At 43.6% G+C, this 22,391-nt stretch overlaps 1 protein-coding gene across 3 annotated transcripts in view; it reads left to right on the top strand.

Moving 5' to 3' along the window:
• The window catches only part of LOC111861926 (6-phosphofructo-2-kinase/fructose-2,6-bisphosphatase 1), a 159,914-nt gene that overhangs the window by 6,844 nt on the left and 130,679 nt on the right, over nucleotides 1–22,391 (top strand). Inside the window, exon 1 of one of the 3 annotated variants that reach the window (XM_033750505.1) lies at nucleotides 13,875–13,929. The exons of the other annotated variants lie outside the window; for them this stretch is intronic. Coding sequence (XP_033606396.1) covers nucleotides 13,893–13,929 — 37 coding nt within the window. The 5' untranslated portion in view covers nucleotides 13,875–13,892. Of the gene's footprint in view, nucleotides 1–13,874; nucleotides 13,930–22,391 lie in introns of those variants that run through there. 3 annotated transcript variants of the gene reach the window in all.

Here is a 22,391-nt window from a genome sequence, read left to right as displayed (position 1 = left end):
AAGGAACAAAGTACGAAAGAAATTATTCCTCGGTACAGTTCAGCGGGATTTTTCAGTGGTGTTCCAAATCCTGCTTCTTTGCGAGCCGGTCTAGAAGCGCCTTGAGCAGCAACAAAAACTATTTTGGAAATATCTGTTTGAGAATCTGAAAACGCGTTGACGTCAGCACTACAAATATCCAGCCCAGTTGTTCCAATTAAATTACAGGCACATATATCGGTCCGCCATTTTCACGTGGCTTTCAAAGTTCCTTACGTACAATTGTGTAACGAAATTATTCAGGAAACAGGCAGAAGTCATCCAACTGCATCTAAATCCAAATGTGCATGCAACTGGACAAGGAGAAGCCATGCTTAGGAAGTGTAAGAGGCTTAAGCTTGGCGGTGGTCAAGCCTAAGAGCATTCAGGTGTCTGACTGCCGTTTCGGAGTGGTTGAACCTGCTGCACAAGCCTCCTTTGACAGACATCATTTGTATATCTTATGTAAATATTATTGTGGCATATTTGCTCAAAGCAAGAACTGTGGAGGCAGAGAAACCGCCATTGCTAGCGAACGGCTCTAAAACAACATTCATTTCTAGGAAACGGCTCGGTAAGCACGTTATCGCAGCAGCGGACACGCATGCAACCATAGAGGTGTTGTTGGAAACGGTATTTTCTACTCGGTCCATGCAAGGGGGTTGTAAAGAAGATATCTGGGGCAACCGAGTCAGTTCTGTACAGGAGCCTCTGAAGAAAAGGGACAGAAGAAGAGGCAGTTGGAAAGGAGCCGTCGTTCAGAGACTTGAGCCTGGAAGAAAAGGACTGGCATTAGAAGCCGTTACCAGGCAACAACTAATGAAGACACTGCGGAATTGAAAAGACTTGTAAACTGTGGAAATCAGCGATGGTCCTGTAATTAAGTGTTCAGTAACTTTTATATCCAATCCAAAACCCCGTCAGTAGTCATTCATATACGTGACGTTGTGTATGGTGTCCATTAAATATGAATTCGCATACCTTGCCGCTGTGTGAGTGCGGGTGCACTCGTGCAGAATTATGATGCAACGAATGTGACGCCAACTAAGACCAGTCCCACCTCTCGTCGAAGAGAAGGCCTCGTTTCCTGACACAAAATTGGCTTTGGAACGAACACAAATTTGGTCACGAGTCCGAACGGGACGCAAAACCGAGAATAACTGCTGGAAAGGGCCAGCAGCAATTTATTGCTGTGCTATGTCAATTTGCAGAGTTCATCACGGAGTGGCTATTGATCCACAAACCCAACTGAAGGCTGTGCTTTCGCTGGGACAAATGTAAAATTAAGTATAAGACAGTAAATCCATTTAGTTGCTCCTGGATGTTTCTATTTATGTTGGTTACATTGCCGTTCATTGTGTTTCGATTGGTACAGCCACAATATAAACAAAATTTCAATAATCACAATACCAATGTCGGTTTTCGTTGAAGTGGCATGAAATGTGTTATTACCTATGACGAGGGTTCGACATGAATGAATGAATATAAAAGTGGTAGGCCTTCTCGGCCCTTGCACCGCGACCTACAGTGGTCTATTGTGCTTCTGCTTTTGATTATCCCCTCAGCAATCCTGCGCTTCGAATGAAGCGTCGAAATAGTCACTTGGTTCCATAAAGTATTGACCCAAGTGACGTAATCTTAAATAAGCTAAGGCCTCACATTCACGCAGGATATGTGTGGCTGTTTCATTTTCTTCTTGACACCTCTCACAAGTGAGACTATAACTTAGCCCCAGTTTGAAGAGGTGTCCTTTAAGGTGACAGTGTCCTGTAAGTAGTCCCACCACCCAACAGTTCGACATAGTTCATCCAATTGAGGGGGGTGGAATTCGTTGTTTCGTGAGGCCAATTAAGACTTGCGCCGACCCTGCACCATTTTTCCAAATCAGTCACAGCCATCCTATCGTGGATTATCTGGTGCTACATGACCTGAACATTTGCTACGGCGTTGTGAAATGACTGAAGAACCAGTAATTTCAAGTAGACCCAGAACATTGCACACATAAATGGACTGACCGATGTTTGGCTTTCGTTCCGCGAAGGCATATGAAAAGTCGCATCCGACGACGTGAAAGCTGTAAGCCTTGAGTGCTGGGCATGGTTCGCAGATGCTTCCACAGACACGGAGCATCCTCGGCACGGGTTCATGGTACGTCAGTTTTAGCACATGATTGTCCACAAAGGGGAGACCGTATGACTAAGGCTAGGAACACACACAGCGACATATGTCGTACGGAAAAATGTTGTACGATTTTTTTGCCGTACGACCTCCTTTTCACACTAGAGCGACCAAATACATGTCTTTGCTCTCCGACTGTCGTACGGTAGATGATGTTGCATGTCATCATGTATGAAAGCTAAGACTACACTTTATATTCTACTACTTGATGCGACATGAACCGTACGGACGTCTTACGACCGATGTCACTGTGCGTGTTCCTAGCCTAAGGGAACACGTTACGGGACTCGAAGCGTACTCGTGTGTGTGTGTGTGTGTTTTTACTGACCGATAATTTGTGAAAAATATGCGCATGACTTGTTAAGATTATGTGAAGTTAAAACCTATCGCATGCCGATCAAGGTGGCCGCGCGGGCTGAGGAATGAGCTGTCTTCGTTCGATCTGACGCTGAGAGCCTGGGTTCGAATCCCACTCAAGGCATGTATGTCTGTGTGTGCGTTTATTCCGTGTATGTGTTGTCCTATGTGTAGGTAGCGGCCTTGCGACTGGCTGATCACCTATCCAGGTAGTCCTACCGACTGTAAAATTATTACGGAACTGAAGAAGAGGTCAGGCCCAACAAAAGCCCGTAGACCCATTAATGAATGACTGAAAACCTGTCGCTTAGAATCTTAAATATAGTAGACATAGAACCGTTGTCGTTAGATCTGGTTTCTATCACGAATTTTAATGTTACCGGATCGATAACAGAAAACGTGTTCAGTCTTTACAAGTTGCATCCTGTTGCTTCATGTATATAAAAATGTTTATTTCAGCCAGCACAACCTATTTACATGAAGGTCGCATAACTGAGACTACCCAGTCAACCACAAGCCAGCTAGAACACTTCATACATTATGAAAATAACGTTGCTACATCATAGCGACACATCAACCAAAGAGTGACTGCTCCACGCAAGAATCTACGTTCCCTGAGAAGAACTAGAATACGCGATCAGCATGCCCGAGAAATAATATACGTATATACTCATCCAAATTTTGGTTTTAATAATTTACAATAATAGTTTTAATAAGCTAATTTTAATTTTAACATTGAGGATCGTGTAACAAGTTCAATATCAAAACAAGGAACAATCCTACAATATGCATCCATATTGGGTATATGTTTAGCACTTGAGATGAATCAACACCTGATGATAACCCATTAGGGGCGAAACATGTGTGCCTCAGATTTTCATGTAAATAGGTCATCTCTCTACTTTTTATAAATTGTTGTGTTGACTGAAATACGAAATAACATTTTTATAACAAAACGTGATATTTATGAACTAATCCTGTATTCAGTCTGACAAAGTAATCTTTTGGTAATGTGCATTTACTCTTACGTACTTGTATCTCTCCCACATACAGTTTTCCAGGATATCTGGAGGTTGTTGCCTTTGGGTAATCGCTTTGCAGACGTAACTACATCGGGCTCCCAGACAATGACGAAGCCCTCCCCGAAAAGTAAATAGCTCTATGTGTCTATTTAAGTACTGTGCCATGCAGACGTACGGGGTACTGGAGATATAGCTCCACGCATTCTCAGCATCTTCACTAGATGGAGATGAGTGGTCATCATCCCGTCTCACTTGATATGGTATGAGTTGGATTAATCTGGCTGGCTATAGGGACCAGCGATGCAGTGTGAGGAATGGTGTAATGGATCTTGGGGGTCCATGAGAGAAGAGGAATTCTTGAGTAGTTGAGCCAGTATAATCTTCTCAAAAAGGGCGTTCTCAGTGGGTTTACTTAATAGTTAGGTTGTTGTGGGAATTCTTTAGTCTTCCATTCTCTGTAAACATTCCCGTCTACAAGAGTAAATTAGTTATCTATACCCTGAAGATTGAGACGACAGGTTCCATCGAAACGTTATCATCTACCAGACTACACGCATTGCATTCCCATTCCTGCATTCGTTTGGATGAACTGCAAAAATCGTTCGAGACCTGAACCATTTGCCTCCCGAGCGTGTTAGCGTTCAGTTTGGTCTCTGTAATAAGGGCTTTGTCCAAAATGACAGGACGGTGGCCACGTAAAGACGGAAACACCATTAATTTCCGAAACGTACACCATATTATGGTGTATAGTCACGTTGCTGGGCGTGATTCTGTGAGCAGTGACCGTTTCTGTACGACAGCGTGGCGAACACGTTCCCGCGGAAACGAATACGCACGCAACAGTAGATTTACATTTGGAAATTGTTTTCTGTGTGGTCCGTGCCGGGATATTGTAGGTAGGGGTCAGAGTTCAGGCATCTCTTTACGGGAATCTGTGAGGCTAGAATCTGACCTCATGAAGCCAGGGAACGGCTGGTGAAGACACAGCAGGCAGGAAAAGGTTTAGCGAGTGCTGTGGTGATTTGTGAACTGTGGAGATTAGCGATGGCGCTGCAATTGCTTTTAATGCCAAGTCGTGTGTGTATAAATAGTCAATAAATCGATTCACCAATCAGAGCCCCGTCTATAATCACCCCTAACTCGTGACAGTATTTTGAATATTACATATAAACTCATACCTAAAACCAATTTAATTCAATGTCCAGTAAGTAATATATAAGTACACAGTAAGAAGTGCCGTATACGTAGAATGTAGCCACTTTGCGGCTTATGTATGTAAACTAGGAGTATAGAACATATTCGCACAAGATCATGCATTACAATTCATTAATTAATCGTGTAACTGAGAACATCTGAGGATGACCCTTTAAGGGTCGAAATATGTGTCGCTTAAATTAATAAGCATTTGTTGCGTTGACGGCTGAATTTGTAAAATTATTATTATTAGTCTTGACATTATTTGACTTTTAATAAGTTTGTATGTAATGTAATTCAGTCATCTACACTGTGCTGAGTCTGTAATTGGCCTTGCGGCTGTTGACTCGGCACATTAATAATAAAGAATTGAATTGAATTGAATTGAATTATTTTGAAGATTGGGGGGACAGAACAGTGGTGGGCCTACCCAAAGTAACTGCACGAGACAGGAAGTCGCTTCGAAGGTGTTGGAGCTATGGCAATGGGCGCTGAAGAGTCGGGTGGTGTGGGCTGTATCGAGTTCCTACTCGCGGGTAGTGGGAGTGATGATTGCTGTTGTAGCTGTAGGAACTCGATTCATTTCGCTTCTGATTATAAGGACTGTTGGAGGAGGATGTTTCAAGCCATACCATGTGCAGTTAAGACCGTTAAGACGAAGGGTGCATATCTCTCTCCCTCCAGCTCTACAGCCTCTGAATTTGGCCGCTTTTTCGGTTTCTTAATAGGATACACAGTCGGTAGGACTCCTTGGACAGGGGATCAGCCCGTCGAAAGGCCGCAACCTGCACAATGGACAGCACAAACAGAATAAACGAGCACAGAAATCCATGCCTCGAGTGGGATTCGAACTTACGACCTCAGTGTTCGAGCGGGAGAAGACGGTTCATGCCTTAGACCGCGCGGCCACTGTGATTGGCGGAACTGTATAACTGTGTTAGCGAAAATAGATTACCATGAACAAATCAAGTATATGCTCGAGCTGCAAGACTTCAAGAGAATTACGAAGACAGTGAAATGCGGTGCCATCAACAGTTAAAATGTAGTACTCGGCCATGATGGCTCAGACGGTAAAGCATCTGATATGTTTTCGGGAGATAACCGATTCCAGTCTTTGCTTCGACATGTAGACTGTCGTGACTGAGGTTTGTCGTGGATTTCCTCAGCCCCTCCAAGACCTACAGGGATGGTACTGCTAGGTGACGACTGTATCTTTCCTCATCCTATGCGATATTCTTACGGAATTCAACATCGTCCAGTTTTTCTTCACTCTAAAGTCTATTACAGATTCGTTAAGTGGTACAAAACTAAATAAATCAACCAATATAAGCATGAGATCAGTCAATTAATTATGGACACATTAAATGTAATAGAAGATACCGGGATAGCATAGTCGGTATGGCGACTGGCTACGGGTTGGACGACGGGTCGGAGTTCGAGTCCCGGTAGCGTCAAGAATTTTCTCTTTTCCACGTCATCCAGGCAGACTCTGGGGCCCACCCAAAATCCTATCCAATGGGTTATTGGGACTCTTTCCCCAGGAGTAAAGCGGTCGGGGCATGAAGCCGACCACTCACCTCCAACTAGTGCCGAGGTCAAGGAAACGTGGATCTATACATCCACTCGCCTAAACGTCTTCATGGCATAGTGCTTAGTTAGTTAAGCACAGGGACAAATTTACCAGGTTTATGGGACATTCTGCGGTACATTGAAACCAGATTTTAATGCATATGAAATGTAATGCAAAAATAGTAACAACCACAGTCCGACCGCCATTTAATGATCCCTCATATCAGTTCTCGGCGCTGTCCATCTCGAAACACCATTGGCCAACAGCCACGTGCATTATTTTTAAGCACTTACCCGTTAGACATACTGGTAAGCACTGTGAATGCTGCTGTCTTCAGTGTCACGAGTTTGAAATGAAGATCTGAAAACAGTGCTACATTCTTCCACATGATAGGCGCTTCCTACGTTAGGGCCCCTATACACACAGTTTGGCCTTCCGATCGACCTTTCAAGCAAAACTGTGACAGTTTACCCCCTCCCTTCCCTCCCCATACATGCACAGATAAAGCGGCAGGCTTCATGACACAATCACGGTCTTCCAGCCTATAATGTTGAGTCACACACATCACGTGCTACGGTCCTGCAGGCAGAACTGACGGACTGACGGGTTTCCCACAGGTCAACAGTCCAAACGACTGGCCGGCCGGCCGCACCACACACGTCAGTTTTGCCTTTCAGTCTTCAACTGTGCAGGCCAAACTGTGTGTGTATGGGGGCCCTAAGTCGCAGGAGGGCCAGGAATGATGAAGGGCTGGTCTATAGAAATGTATGTGTTTCGGCCTCCGGTTCTGAAGCCAAAATTTGCCGCAGCCACGCCCATTTCTAATACTTTTATGTGTTGTTGGTTATTTAACGACGCTATAAGTATCTAAACTGCATATTGTCGAATAGATGAATTAGAACGGGTTTGGTAGAAAGTGATTGTGGCCTAATCAAAGTATTGCCCAGGGATTTCCCTGGAGGGACTTAAGATAATTGCGAAAGCCTCAATCAAGAAATAAGTTGTCTCCGCCGGGATTTGAACCGAGCGCCTCCCAAGTACTGTTAGAGCGTTACCTCTACTCACACGCGCTAGATACTTTGGTGTGAGTGTGCAAGTAGCCTAGAGGCTTGTTCAAGGACTGTCGAGTGCTGGGGTGTGTGTGTGTGAAATAAATTTAGGTGCGGAGTGTACGACTGTGCAGGGTGTACAGAAAAGTGAACCTCCCAAAACGAAACTTGATAACTTTAACCTATTTAGGATGTGGTCTTCTGAGTTGCAAAGCCGTGTAATCTGACAGGAGAGCAGGAGGAGGATGAGATGGGCCGCGTGTAACACACATGGGGGTAAGAAGTACATACAAATTGTCAATCTAAAAATCTGAAGGGAAAAAATAATTGGGAGATCGTGACATAGATGACACGTCACTACGAAAATTGTATATTACCCGTGCTTTAAACAGTTACATTCACTTATGGATGGAATTCTTGGTTCGTATTTGGGTGATTTGGGGTTCGAATTTTGGCTTTTAGACAGGATAACGCGAGTCTTTCCCTTGTTTTTTCTCGGATCCTCCTTAAAACAGACAAGGGCCTGAATATAACCAATGATCACTCAATTCCATATTTTCACGTGTATGGATTGTCTATAGACGGGGTGTTTGGATTGGTGAATGGATTTACTGACTACTTACAGGTCATAACTACAAATGACTATAACACTATCCCTATTTCCATACTTTAGAGTTCACTACAGCACACAGTTTAGTGTTCTTAGTCTGTTACTAGACGTTTCCTGGTAACTGCTCTAACAATAGCTATTCCTCTGCCTCCGGCTCAAGTCCTCTCTTCGCAGATTCCCGTTCAGACTTTGTCCCTTTCTCATAACATCTCGACACGGACCACATAGAAAACACCTATTGTTGTAGTCCAACTGTTGCATTGTTAAGAATCTGCTGCTGCCTAGCAACGGGAACGTGTGTACCTAGCCGTTGCCCAGAAACAGTCGCTGTTTACAAAGTCACTGCTTAGCAACGGGTCTATATGCCATAATATCTTATCGTTTACAATCTGCGATATAACTTTGAAGAATGTTTCCTTCTGGGTTGTTCGATAGAAGTCCGTTAACATTTCGGAGGATCGTCACTAAACTTCTACCAGACTACACGGCGTTACAAGTAAAAAAATTGTATTCTTCATAGTTACCTATGTGAAACCTCAAATTCAACATAGACTCCTTCGTTGCTATATAACGTGTGCAGTTGAAAGAATGTTGTTAAATAACATGGGAATCTTCATAGGCCAGTATTAGGTCACATTCTTCTGTTCTGCTAGATTTCCTTTGCCTGTCTGTAGCTGTTCCAGAAATCCGAAGAGAACAACATCCAACATCTCTAAATAGGTTACCATCTCGCCTCCCTGCCATCGATTTGTGGATCGCAAAGGTCAGGGTGAGATGGGACGCAAGTGAAGACAACCTAACATGGAAAGTCGCAACGTGGCTTGCTGCTCTGACATAGACACGATGAGAATTCTGCTGCTTCCTTGCAGAGTCGTGTAAAATGTGTGTTAAAGTAATTGGTTTCTGTCCAAAGATGCATTTAGTTTTAACTTCCACGTCGGGTTGGGTGATAATATGGCTAACAATTTCATATACGGATGCACCCCTTTTTACGCGTCCATTGTTGATGCTTTTCCGAACGTATATTATTTTCATTATCAAGAAAGCCTCGCAATTCGTCTTTTCTCTTTCGAAGCAGGACCAGAAAGGAGAGAAACGGCAGCTTAATGACACGAAACTCGCCCATACGTAAGCTATTGAACAGTTTCTGAGCAAGGAACCTAAGAAGTCTCTGTTTGTGACTCCACTCCAAACACAAACTCTGGTTAACCTCCTTATCAACCTACTGACCTACCCGAAGCATTCTTGGCGGGTTCCAGTATTATAATAAATAAGGTTGTAATGTGTTATTTATTGTCATTTAGGACCTTTATGCTTAAATATCCTTTGTATATTGCTACGATGTTACTACATTTCACAGTTACCAAGTTTACCATTTAAAAATGATCATTTGGGAACGTAACCCACGTTTTAGGCACTTTCCCAACCCCAAGGAGCACCTGTAGCTTTCGCTGTTTCCGTTGCCCATCCGAAACAAGTCGGGAACCAAGGAACGGATTTTTATTGAATTTGATATTGGACAGTTTTACTACGATTTCTTGACACATGCCAACTTGGTTGAAGTCGGACAAAAATAATGGATACTTTACATGAAAACCTACATATGTAAGTCGATAAATGTACAGGATGATTCTAAATTACTGTCGGGGTTTCCGTGGCCTATAATTTTCAAACCGGAAACAATAATATAAAACTGCTTACGGAATACGTAAGCAGTTTTATTTTATTATTTCCGTTTTGAAAATTATAGGCCACGGAAACCCCGACAGTAATTTAGAAACACATTGTATTTTGGAGCGAAAGATGTCTTTAACAAATTTAGAGCAAGATCAAACACAGGTTTTATATTGAGTACTTTTTTTACTTAAGGGTCCGGGTTTGAGTCCCGGTAGGGGTTAAGATTTTTCTCCTCTCTACGTTGTCCAAGCCGGTTCTGGGGCCCACCCAACCTCCTAGACAATGGGTACCGTGGGCTCTTTCGTAGAGGGCAAAGCGGCCGGGGCGTGAAGCTTACCATTCACTCCCAACTAGTGCCGAGGTCAAGAATATGTGGATCTATACTTCCACTCCCCCATACGTCTCCTTGGCATAGTGCTTAATTAGTTATGCACAGGGACACCTTTTTGTAATATGCTCATATAAAGGAACCGCCTTGGCCTATGAGAAATGTAGTCAAATTCACCTGAAGTAAAGAAAGATACACGTAAAAGGCCATTTAGTCTCGTAAGTAAAGTAGTCTTGAAAGCGAAATCAAAATAGCTCGATGAAATCTAGTATGCTGGCAGGACTGATATCGAGTTTCGGATTATTTTGGGCCAGGTGGGTCTAATTTGTGCGTTCTCACTGGCGGATTGACGCACTAACCGGAACGCAATGGGTAGCTTTCGGTCTGTTTTTCGAAACTTACCGATAAGCGTGGTGGAGGAGGTGTGAACTTTGCAGACCCCAGATTGATCATGTTCAGCTTCTCAGAATTTTAAACACATTGCAGACAGCAGCCGTCCATTATGTTGACCCACGCGAAACAAGAACATTGCACGGTATTGCATCAGATTCTCGTCAGCAAGTTCACGTAGCTGCACTGAATTACATGAGATGTGACGCTTGCACAGCTGTGTAGGTTTGCATTGTGGCTTCTTGGATTATGACACCGTGTAATCTGCTGGCTAGACTACCGACGTTTCTGAGTAGCAGTTTCCGCGTGTTCCTCCGAAGCACTGGCAACCACCAGCCACTACCGCCCCAAGCTTACATACACGAACTCTTCTTGTCTACGTGCAATGTCTCGAATACACTTTGGTGCGTCATTGGTTGATGTAACATCGGAAGGAATTGTGCAGTTTTCACTTCAAGGAATTTTTTTTTATGAAGTACTTGGGATGTGTGCTGTAACAGTTATAACATGAAACCTGAAAATTCTTGTAGAATTTCGTTATCTTCTATTCTGCGACTCATGAAGCAAGACGATGCGTATTCCAGATTCAGGATCTATGTAGCATGCCATTAAATTTCTTCTTTCCCTTCTACATATTGATTTTTGCATGTTATTCACATTAATTTTAGTGTAAATCACTTCAAAAAGGAAGCAAAGCTGGATAGGTGAAATCCGTGCCGGAGTAAGCTCAGTAGACACAGTTCTGCATACGCTTTTTGCACCTTGTCATTGTGATGGCTTCTAGATATTCCGTATGCCATTGGTGGACACATTATCAGTATTAATTACAGCTTTCAGTTCATTTCTGATACAGGTGCCTTTCGGTAATGTTATATTTAATGTCTCTACTATACAGGATGTTCCAGGAGGAAAGGTGAATATTCTGGGAGGTCATAGTATCAGTCATTCTAAGTAATATATATTGATATGTAGATGTGTCCTATTCTGAACGGTTTCCGAGAAACAGCTATTTCACTGTACTGTACAGTTCCAAAATTGCTCATAAGAAAGTGATATTATATACTGTTTCTAATACCGGTATTTATTGTTCAAGTGACAAAGCTGGTACAGTTTACCTAGTATAATGAATTTTCGAAAATTCTTCCGTCAAAATCAGTGCACTTTGCAACTCGTGTGAGGATATGGCGTGTCTGTACAGTGAAATATGTAGCTGTACCTCGGAAAACGTTCTGAATAGGATGCATTTACATTTGTAATTTTTGCTTAGAATGACCGATACTGTGACCTTCCAGAATATTGATCTTTCCTCCTGAGACACCCTGTAAATGTACATTTCCATAGAAGATTTTTATTCAAAAGGCCGTTACCTGCTTACAGACACCCATGACTTGAGTGGGATTCGAACCCACGGTCCCAGTGTTTGAGCGGGCGAAGATAGACCGCGCGGCCACTGTGGTAGTCGCTGTAAAATGTATAAATCATACATATTGTATATTACATACCATGAACGAATGGATGGGTAAGGGGTAGGCATTGATCGGCCCTTGCACCGCGACTTTCAGTGATTTGTTGATAACCCTCCACCCCTATATTTGAACCTTCTGCAGTGTCACACTTACAGGGGCGTCTTGGTAGTCACCTGGCGCAGGTGACGAAATTTTAAGTAAGATGTAACCTCACAGTTACATAAGATGTGTATGGCTGGTTCATCTATTTTCTAGGAGCTTTTCGGTTCTTAACCCTGAAATATTCGTTGTCATGGCCGCTATTGTCACTCACTCACTATGGCTACTGCGCTAACGGTATTGACTCTGGTGTCACACCTCTGAAGTCCTTGCATCCGCCAGGTCGTTATTGCGAATCCTAATAAATTAAGAGCCGATCACAGTGGCCGCGTGGTCTAAGGCATGAACTGTCTTCTCCCGCTCAAATTTTGGGGTCTTGGATTCGAATCCAAGTCGATGCATGGATGTTTACATTTTTTCTATATTTGTGTTGTTCTGTATAGGTAGCGGCCTCATGGAGGTCTCGTCACCCACCCAAGGAGTCCTACCGACTGTATATGATTAAGAAACTGTAAAACAGAGGTCAGGGTTCATCAGGGACTGTAGCGCACATAGATTATTATTATTATTAAATTAAACTCGAGTTTGTAGTGACCTTCAGTGGCAAACGTTATTTCATCAAAATCTAGCGATCCCCAACTTGACGCATGCGGACTGGGAGCCATGCATACTGCGTAAAGAACGCGTTGGAATTGGCATGGCCGATATCCCGGTTGATTAATATGTTGGTGGACAGAACTGAGAGGCAGGCCAGCTTCTGGCTAGCTAATATTCGTAAGGTAACGTTCCAGGAATTAATTTAGGAACGCTTCTTTAAATGTCGCTTTCTTCAGATTGATTACGTTTCGACATTGAGGTCATGTATGACAGAATTCCTTACGATTTCGATCTCGTATTTTTACTCCTCTTACTGATTTGAACCTCACTTTTTCTTCAGGCGTACCTCGTGCTATATACATTACGTGCTGTTTAACACAAAGACTGCCGTGTCTGACATCTGTCACGTTTTATTCTACCCTTCTTTCATTGCACCATGAGACACACCTGTAACGGCGTACATTACTTTCGCTGGTTTTTTATCCTATCCCTTTCCTAGGTTGTCACGTAGATAGAGCTTGACGTGCTAGTTTTCATGTGTGAGGATTATGTGCTTATTTGTAATAAGCATTGTACTTAGCCACGTATGTCTGTACTATGAAGACTTGTGATATTCATATTGCACCACCTGTACTAACGTTGGCTAGACTGGGAAATGTGTCGGCAGGTGTAATATCAGTACTGATGCTTAAGTCGATGACGCGTTGAAATTTATCCGCAGGTAGGACAGATATTTATGAGTGAATTATAGTTTTATGTAGGAAAGATATAATTATTAAAATTAATCGCTACAATCAGTGATTATTGACAATGTACCTGATAGTGTATCCGTTTTTTGCAGGTATATCGCAATAAAATAATTGCAACGTGAAAGCGCGCGTGTTCTGCTGACCCGGAATATAATCTTTTTTTTTTGTCCCTGTTACTTATCGATATTTAGAAAAGATAACTAATTTTTTTAAGTCGTGGCACACCAGGAATTTCTAGTTATTCCAACTTTCCTTTATACTAAATCATAAACTTGAATACAAAACGTGTACGTATGTATGTTAGTTGTGGAACNCCCCCCCCCCCAATCGTGTACCAAAACTTTTCCATAATCTTTTTGTTCAGAGGTTTGTTGCTGTACACTTTCAAGTACACCTTTCCTGTTCATTCTGTAGCACGTGGATATCTTCACCGTACTCTTCTGCTGAACAGACTGTAGAAGCAAGCAAACACTTGAATATTTCGAACGTTTTAAGAGAGAGTGAGTGAGCGACCTCACAGGAACAAGGTAGAGAGTAACCTGATCTGTCTGTATCCCTGAGCCAGTACTGATTGCTGCGGCGGGCAAGATGGTTGTGTTAACGTTATCTCGAGACAGCTGGATTGGTAAGTCAGTGAATCAATTACAGGGGATTTTTTGTGGGTGATTGTAGATTATTGCACCCAGTAGTTGAATTTGAAAGTTTGATTTTGAAGAGGAAGTTATGAAAATTAATAAACGAAATATACTTTTTTTTGTGTGTGTGCCCAGGCATCTAGAAATATACTCACCCACTTGCTGTGTCGACCGATGATGACTGTGTTATTTTAGCCGGAGTCTAAACGTGTTAACATTTTTTTGAACGAATTATTTGTCATGTGTTAAATATAGAAAGCAAACCAAAGTACTTATATTCTCACATACGTTAAATTGTTAAATACGTATCATAGTATTACTTTTATAAAGCAGACTGCGAGTGGTTCTTGTTCAGGTGCGTTCCTACCGTTCCTACTGTTATGCACTTTATCACGCATGCGCCCTACTCCGTGGGGGATGTTGCTCCGAGCTTCACAAAGAGTCGCTTTCATAAAAACGGTTTATGGTAATACTTCTCACACGTCTTTAGGCAGGGACTTGAGTCTCTAAACCTGGAGATGGGAAAGGTTTCCCGTGACGTTTATATTTTATTAGATTTCTAAAGTTAACACTCCACTTGTGCTGCCATTGTTCTATCTGCTGGATTTAATTAACCGGTTATTTCTGAAAGAATATAACAACGTTTCAAAATTCACCCATGACATAATATCACATTTTATTAGAATAATTTGTCGGACATTCCGAACCAGGCACCCCAGTTACTTTAGCGACGGGCTACGAGATTGACGGCCGGAGTTCGATTTCCGGCAGGAGTAAGAGATTTTTCTGTATTCCACATCGTCCAGACCGGCTTTGGGGCCACCCAGCCTTCTGTCCAGTGGGAACCTGGGAGTAAAACAGCAGGGGCGTGAAGCTGACCACTCACTCCCATCTAGTGCCGATGTCAAGAATAGCGTAGCTGTACCTCCTCTCCCCCATATGGGTTAATGGCGTGGTGCTTAATTAATTAACCACCTTTGCACTACAGCCCCAGTGGGCCTACGTTCACTTCGGTTTTTCTAGATCTTACACATTCGGTAGGACTCCATGGGCGGGGGATCAGCTTATCGCAAGGCCTCTACCTGTACACAAACACAGAAAAACGCACACACACAAACTAAACATCCATGCCCTGAGTGGGATTCGAACCCACGATCTCGGTTTCCAAGCGAGCGAAGACAGTACATGCTTAGACCGCTCGGCTACCGTGACCGGCAGGAACAACCTTGCCTTTACGTTTTGTAGGTATTAAATGGGAGAATAAATATTTGTAACCCCCTGAACGTTCTTTTTCCTCTATAAAGCCCCAGTTGACAGGAAGTGAATATCTAACTTTCCGATTGTAGAGTCAAGGACATGCATTGCGTTGTATTCAGTGATAACTGGGTTGGGAGTGCTTGGTGTTAGCGATCCATGCCGTAGATACTGCGTCCCATTCAACGCTGTATAACTGAAGCTATATTGTCAGCGTCGTTAAATAAACTGGGTTACACAATAAAAAGTAAAGAAAGGCAAAGTTATCCCTGTGCTTGATTAAGCACCGTAACACGAGCAGTTGGTATAGCGACTGGCTACGGGCTGGACGACCGAGTCCTGGTATGGTCAAGAATTTTCTCTTCTCCACGTCGTGCAGACTGGCACTGGGGCTCACACAGCCTCCTATCCAGTGCGTACCGTGGGCNGCTCTTTCCCCGAGGTTAAAGAGGCCGGGGCTTGAAAGTGACCACTCACCTCCAACTAGTGCTGAGGCCGAGAAAATGTCAATCTGTACATCCACTCCCCTATACGCCTTCATGGTGTAGTGCTTAATTAGTTAAGCACAGGGACAACTTGACCTTTACCACAAAGACGTATGGATGAATTAGAGGTATAGTTACACAGAACCTTTTTTTTTATTGCTAGTGTGGTGGGACTAAGTCCCTTGTACTGCGGCCATTTCTGGCCTATTGTACCAGCCCCAGATGTCGGTGAGGGTCATTGTGGAGCAATTGGTGGAATGAAGATTGGCAGGGGAACCGAAGTACTTGGAGAAAACCTGCCCCAGCGCCACTTTGTCCACCAGAAATCCCACTTGACCAGACCCGGGATCGAACCCGGGCCGCCGCGGTGGGAAGCCAGCGACTAACCGCTTGAGCTATGGCGCGACCTCCACACAATCTTAACCTTGACACTAGGTGGAGGTGAGTGGTCAGTTTCACGCTCCGGCCACTTTACCCCTGGGAAAGATCCGCTGCTGTAACACACCGTGTAGGATTGTAGATGAGCTCGAGTATTTGTGTGGACGCTGTGGAGAAATAGAAAACACACGGATTCCTTGGTCGACCAGCCCATGCCCTAGTCACTGCGCTGACCAGGCTTCTCCGGCTCCTCTGGGATGTACAATAGTGTCACAATACGACATCCTATTCTATATTTGCGCTGCCCATTAGCTGCCGTGCTATACACATTGGAAGGAGAGAGTATATGCAGACTCGGCGCTGATGGACCGTGATGGAGCAACCATTCCTTTGATCCACGCTGAAACACAACGAAGGGCTTTCCTGTGCACTTTTCTCAATCTGCCTGATCACATTTCAAGCGGTAACGCTGCTGACTTGTATTCCGATGGTTCCCACTTCGAATCTCGGCCAGAGCACCGATTATCCCGATTGGTGTTTTTCATTATTGTTCTCAATCCCGATAAGTAGATGTTAAATTAGGCCGTGACCGCTTTCGTCTGCATAATTTTACATTACGTAGTCGTCTTTCGACGGTATATAGTCTTGAGTTAGTGTCAGCGTCATTAAACAAACTGCAGATACATAAATCAGAGCCGATCACAGTGGCCGCGGGTCTAAGGCATGAACCTTATTCGCCCGCTCGAACACTGGGATCGTGGTTCGAATCCCACCGGAGGCATGAATGTCTGTGTGCGTTTATTCTGTGTTTGTGTTGTTCTGTGTGTAGGTAGCGGCCTTGCTACATGCTGATCCCCTGTCCACGAAGTCCTACCGGCTGTGTGTAGGACTAAGAAGGACTAAGAAACTGAAAAATCGGCCAAGGTCCAAAGGGCTTTAGAACCACAGAGAAAGAAAAAGAAATAAATTAGATACCTCATTTGTGTGTACGTTCGTTTACTACAGATATGTTTAGCCCTAACTGTTTGCAAAGCAATACAATGCAGAAAGTCAAAACTTGTGTTGTTGAGTGTTAATGAACAGTAGAGGCGTTACGCTACACAGACACAGATTATTAGTTCCTCCACACCCGAGGACAGCCGGCAAAAGGCGATTGGTGCTCCAAACTCGTTACGAAATGTTACACAGGGCCACCGACCGTCGCGGGAAGTCCCGGGTTCTAGTCTCGGCCCGGAGAACCGGTGACTCTCTCTGATTTTCCATTTCTTTTTTCTTTAGTCTCTGTATACGTGCGATAATATCCCGGCACCCCACTCGGAGGCGCTTTCGAATACATCCACTCTAGCCCCGCGGGTCATAGGAGGCGACTAAAAGGGAACCCAGTGCGTGGGGTATACCTGGGCCAACCTGTTGCTGAGGGAAATAAATACGGGAACCTGGTCCTCCAGGTTGGGTAGAGTCTTGGATCTGAGGCAGTGAAGTGAGTCCTGCGGAATTCGGACCCCAGAATAACTGCGCTGACGATGGCTAGCAGCACTAGTAAACGACGGATCCATCTTCTTGTCAGAGAGGATGTTACGTAAGGACTATTAAACCAAGACTTCAGTAGAAAAACAAATTACTGATCGTGAGTCTCAAGGGGCTTGTCGACAAGACGAAGTGATGGGCGGTAAACCGGCAATCGTAAAGTAACTCACACTCTGATAGTATTCTAAAATTAGGCCACAGCGGCTTTCTTCGTCTTTTGCAATTCATTATTCATCCCACCAGTCGACCTTGAACACACCGGGCCTCAGAGGTGACCCAGGAGAGAGATCTTCCGAATGCGGTAAGGAGCCTTAGGGCCCCGTAAAAGGCGGGGTTTTTCTGCACTAGCTGAGCAAGAATGGCTCTAATTCATGTAGTTATGTAATTCAATCAGCATTATTTTACACGGAAGGTGTTCTGCAGAGTTGGGAATTACTGCTAATTGCATTGCATTCTTCATGCATATGGGTCCTATTCTTTGAAGCCCGTTCCAGGGTTCAGAAATTAAAGTCGTCATTCCATTTACCCCTAGGTCTTCCAGTTTTCTTACTTTCTCTTACACATTAGTGTATACAGGACTCCCAGGAGGAAAGGTCAATATTCAGGGAGATCACAGTATCGGTAATTCTAAGCAAAAAAAGAAATATATGTATATGTGTCCTATTCTGAACAGCTTCCGATTTAGAGCTATTTCACTGTGCAGTTCCAGAGTTGTTGATAAGAAAGAAATATTATCCACTGTTTCTAATACTGGTATTTATTTTTCTAGTGACAAAGTTGGTATAGTTTACCTAGTACAGTACATTTTCGAAAATTCCACTGTCAACATCAATGCACTTCGCAACTCGTGTGAGTGCATGGCGTATTGTCGTCTGTGCAGTGTACAGTGAATTGTACAGTGAAATAGCTCTATCTCGGAAACCGTTCAGAATAGGACACGTATACAATTTTTTTCTTAGAATGGTCGATACTGTGACGTCCCAGAATATTGACTTTTCCTCCTGGGACACCCTGTATATATGAAAGTACTATGGCCATGAAAAATACTGATCTTGACATTTTGACCGATTTGCACGTTTTCAGTTCCTCTCAGTACGAAAAAAAATGTTTTTTGAATTCTGCTCTCTGCTAACCTCCACAAGGACCCCCAAACTCAAATTGCGATCTCCTCGAAAACGGCTTGTATGATTTTCGTAAGTTTCGGTCATTTGTGGAAACCATCTCTCTAAATTGGAGCTGGGATAGCGCAGTCGGTATAGCGACTGGCTACGGGCTGGACGGCCGTGGAGTCGGAGTTCAAGTTCCGGTGGAGCCAAGAATTTTCTCTCCTCCGCGTCGTCTATACCGGCTCTGGGGTCCACCGATCTCATATCGAATGGGTACCGGGGCTCCTTTCTCCGGGGATAAAGCGGCTGGCGCTTGAAGCTGACCACTCACCTACAGCTAGTGCCGAAGGCAAGAATATGCTGATCTGTACATCTGCTCCCCCACACGCCTTCACGGCGTAATGCTTAATTAAGCACAGAGACAGCTTTTCCTTTATCTTTATCTCTAAATTTGACTGAACAGGCGTCGTCAGGAAAACAACGGCACACGGTCCATATGAGAAGTGTATGTATATATGCGAGTATCTGTGTGTGTGTGTAATGCCTTTGCACCGATTTATTTGAGAATATGTGTATATCGTTTTAGATACCGTATTTTCTTCCATATTCACCATCTTATGGGCGATTTTTTATGTCGTCAGTATGTTTGCAGTTTTCTTGCAATTTTGCTTTAGGGATTCTACCGTTTTATAGCTGTTGCTTGTAACTGCCTAAGAAATTGTATGTGTGCGGTTTTTATTCTTCTTTTGCTTCACTTTCTATTTTCTTACACTAAACTTTACATCATTTCCGTATCGATTCATAATTTTCGAACGTCTAACCATATGCAGTACCTCCGTTACTAGGAAATATTGTACAAATTTATTTAGAGCAGTTTAGCTATGTTACGCGAATTGACAGTGGCACAATGCTACAAGTTGGAAGGTTGCGGGTTCGATTCCCAATGAGTTCACTGATTTTTTAATTGGCCTAATCCTTCCAGCCTCAACATAGCCCTGGGGTCGACTCAGCCTCTAACAGAAATGAATACCAGGAATCTTCCTCGAAGATAAATGACGGTCGGTGGTTAAGACTGACAACTTCACCGTCACCCAAGAGCCGATTGTCTGGAAAATGTGGGAGCCTCGACGTCTCACAACCGTAAGGGCTTCCACTGCCTCTTACAAGGATAGCTTTACTTTACTTTTTACGTTCTCATTAACCCGTTCACAGTAGGACGGTTGAATATGAAGTTTATTGTTCCCGGCATGCCACCAATTCAGAATCATGTCTTCCCAGCATCTGTCAAACACCACAAAGATTAAAATATACAAAGCTATAATTTCGACGGCTTTTTGTATGGGAGTTAAACTATATTTTCCACTTTAAGGGAAGAACCCCAGAGAGTCGAGGTAGCAAAGGAATATGAAAAATTACAAAACGATGGTTTCACAGTTCGTATCATTCAACTGGTGTCAGGGCAGTTAAATAGAGGATTGTGAGGTTGAAAGAACTTGTAAGATTTGAGGCTTTCACGGCGGTGATTATGAAGAAAGCAGTCTTCTGGGAGACACGGTAAAGCAGACTGATTTACCGTGTCTCACGGTGTTGTCGCTTGCAGATTTACCTATACTTTTTCTTCAACCCTGAAGATGGGGGCGATACGTTCCTCCGAAACGTCGGTTAACACCACATATACACGGCGCCAAATCCCAGAAGACTGCTTTCTTGAAAGAACTTGTCACAACGAAACAAGAAACATAGGCTGTGTGCATTTTATTTTCTAGAAACTCAAAGCAAAACACTGCTTCCAAGTGTTTGGCGTAGATTATCGGATAAAATTAAAATATTTTAGAGAAATAGCTTTTGAAGACGAGGAATGGATTGAACGGGCGCAGACTATGGTACAGCGGAGAAATTTTATGATGACATGATGGAATTTCAGTTCTATAAAAACAGGTTTTTTATTAATCGAATGGTCAAGAAAGACCCTTGTTCCAAATAGCTGGTGAAATCTTATATACCCTGTATGTAACAAGAAGTTGTTTGAAAGAACTAATCGCCAACTTTCTTTTCGCTACACATTGAGTATTTGACACGACACGGACCGCGTAGAAAACAACCCGTCAAACAGTTCTTTTATTGTTGCGTGTGCATTCGTTGCAGCAAGAACATGTTTACCAAGCCGTTGTGTTGCAGCGATAAGGGGCATACATAGACAGTAAGGTGATATCATTAGCCTCCTTTTATTTTATCGTACTTTATTTTAAAAAAGGAAAGTAGGCTAAATATACAACTTTCTGTCTTCTTCATTTTACCTACCACGAACATAATAGGGACCACCCAATAATGTTCCTACTCTTACCAGTATTATCAGCACCCACAACTCTTAGAGGGATGTGCATGTATTGCGGGACCCTTTTTAGGTGAGGTAAAGTTCTCCCTGCCGGTCACGGTAGCCGAGCGGTCTAAGGCATGCACTGTCTTCGCTCGCTCGGAAGCCGGGATCGTGGGTTCGAGTCCCACTCAGGGCATGGATGTTTGTGTGCGTTTTTCTGTGTTTGTCTACAGGTAGAGGCCTTGCGACAAGCTGATCACTCGCCCAAGGAAGTCCTACCGTATGTGTTAGATCTAGAAAAACCGAAGTGAACGGAGAAGTTCATGGAGGTAAGCCTAGGCCCACTGGGGCTGTAGTGCCAAGGAAAAACAAAAAAGTTCTCCCTATGCTTAATGAAGCACTATGCCTTGAAGACATGGGAGAGTGGAGGTACAGCTCCACCTCGCTTTATCTCATAGCAAACAGCGTAAATGGGGCAGTGTATACAACAATGATATCCACATATAAAAATAGACACTAATGTATCAACATTTGTTTATTATGCACAGGCGTTGTCCTGCATGTTTCGACCTTTCCTAGGTCATCATCAAGCGAGTCACATGAATATCAAACTAAGTTCTTGAATTGAGTTACTTCAGTATGTGTCCATATTGGTTACAGAGTAAGGAAACTTATTTTTATGTGAGGTTTAGATTCTCAGTGCGTGCACTTTGAGGAATACTGTCATCTCGGATGTTACGTCATGTGTAGCCTGGTAGAAAATTAACAACGTTTCAAGTTGTATTAGTTGTTAGGCTCTGCAGCCTCTAATAGCGTGTATCCACCGAATGAGCCGCAATAGCTCAGTCGGTGTAGCGACTAGCTATGGACCGGGCTACCGAGGGGTCTGAGTCCTGGTAGGGCCAAGAAATTTTACTTCTCCATGTCATCCAGGCCGGCTCTCGGGCCCACCCAACCTCCTATGCAGTGGGTTTCGGGCGTAAAGCGACCGGCGCGTGAAGCTGACCACTCACCTCCAACTAATGCCGAGGTCAAGAAAACGTTGGATCCACTCTCCCGTACGTCTTCATGGCGTAGTTAAGCACAAGGACAACTTTACCTTTTACCTTTACCATCGAATGAGACAGAGTGCAGTGATTGTCGGTGATGAAGGATACGGCAGAAAGTGGTGGGGGCAGTTCCCTTGACGCACTGAAGAAAGCCGCAAAAATGAGTAAATGTAGTCTGTCCCGAGCACCCATTGGTGCTAGGTCAGCCACGTTCCAGTTGTGCTGACCCGCTCAGTGGTACCGGCTTAATTGGCTGTTAATGTGATGTCCCTTAACATATTTCGATAGCAGAAGTACGTGTGTTTGAATGTCGGTTGAAGCCGCGGGGCTCTTCCC

Source organism: Cryptotermes secundus, unplaced genomic scaffold (genome assembly GCF_002891405.2).
Source record: "Cryptotermes secundus unplaced genomic scaffold, Csec_1.0 scaffold84, whole genome shotgun sequence".
Taxonomy (NCBI): Eukaryota; Metazoa; Arthropoda; class Insecta; order Blattodea; family Kalotermitidae; genus Cryptotermes; species Cryptotermes secundus.
This window is presented reverse-complemented; position numbering and strand designations above follow the sequence as displayed.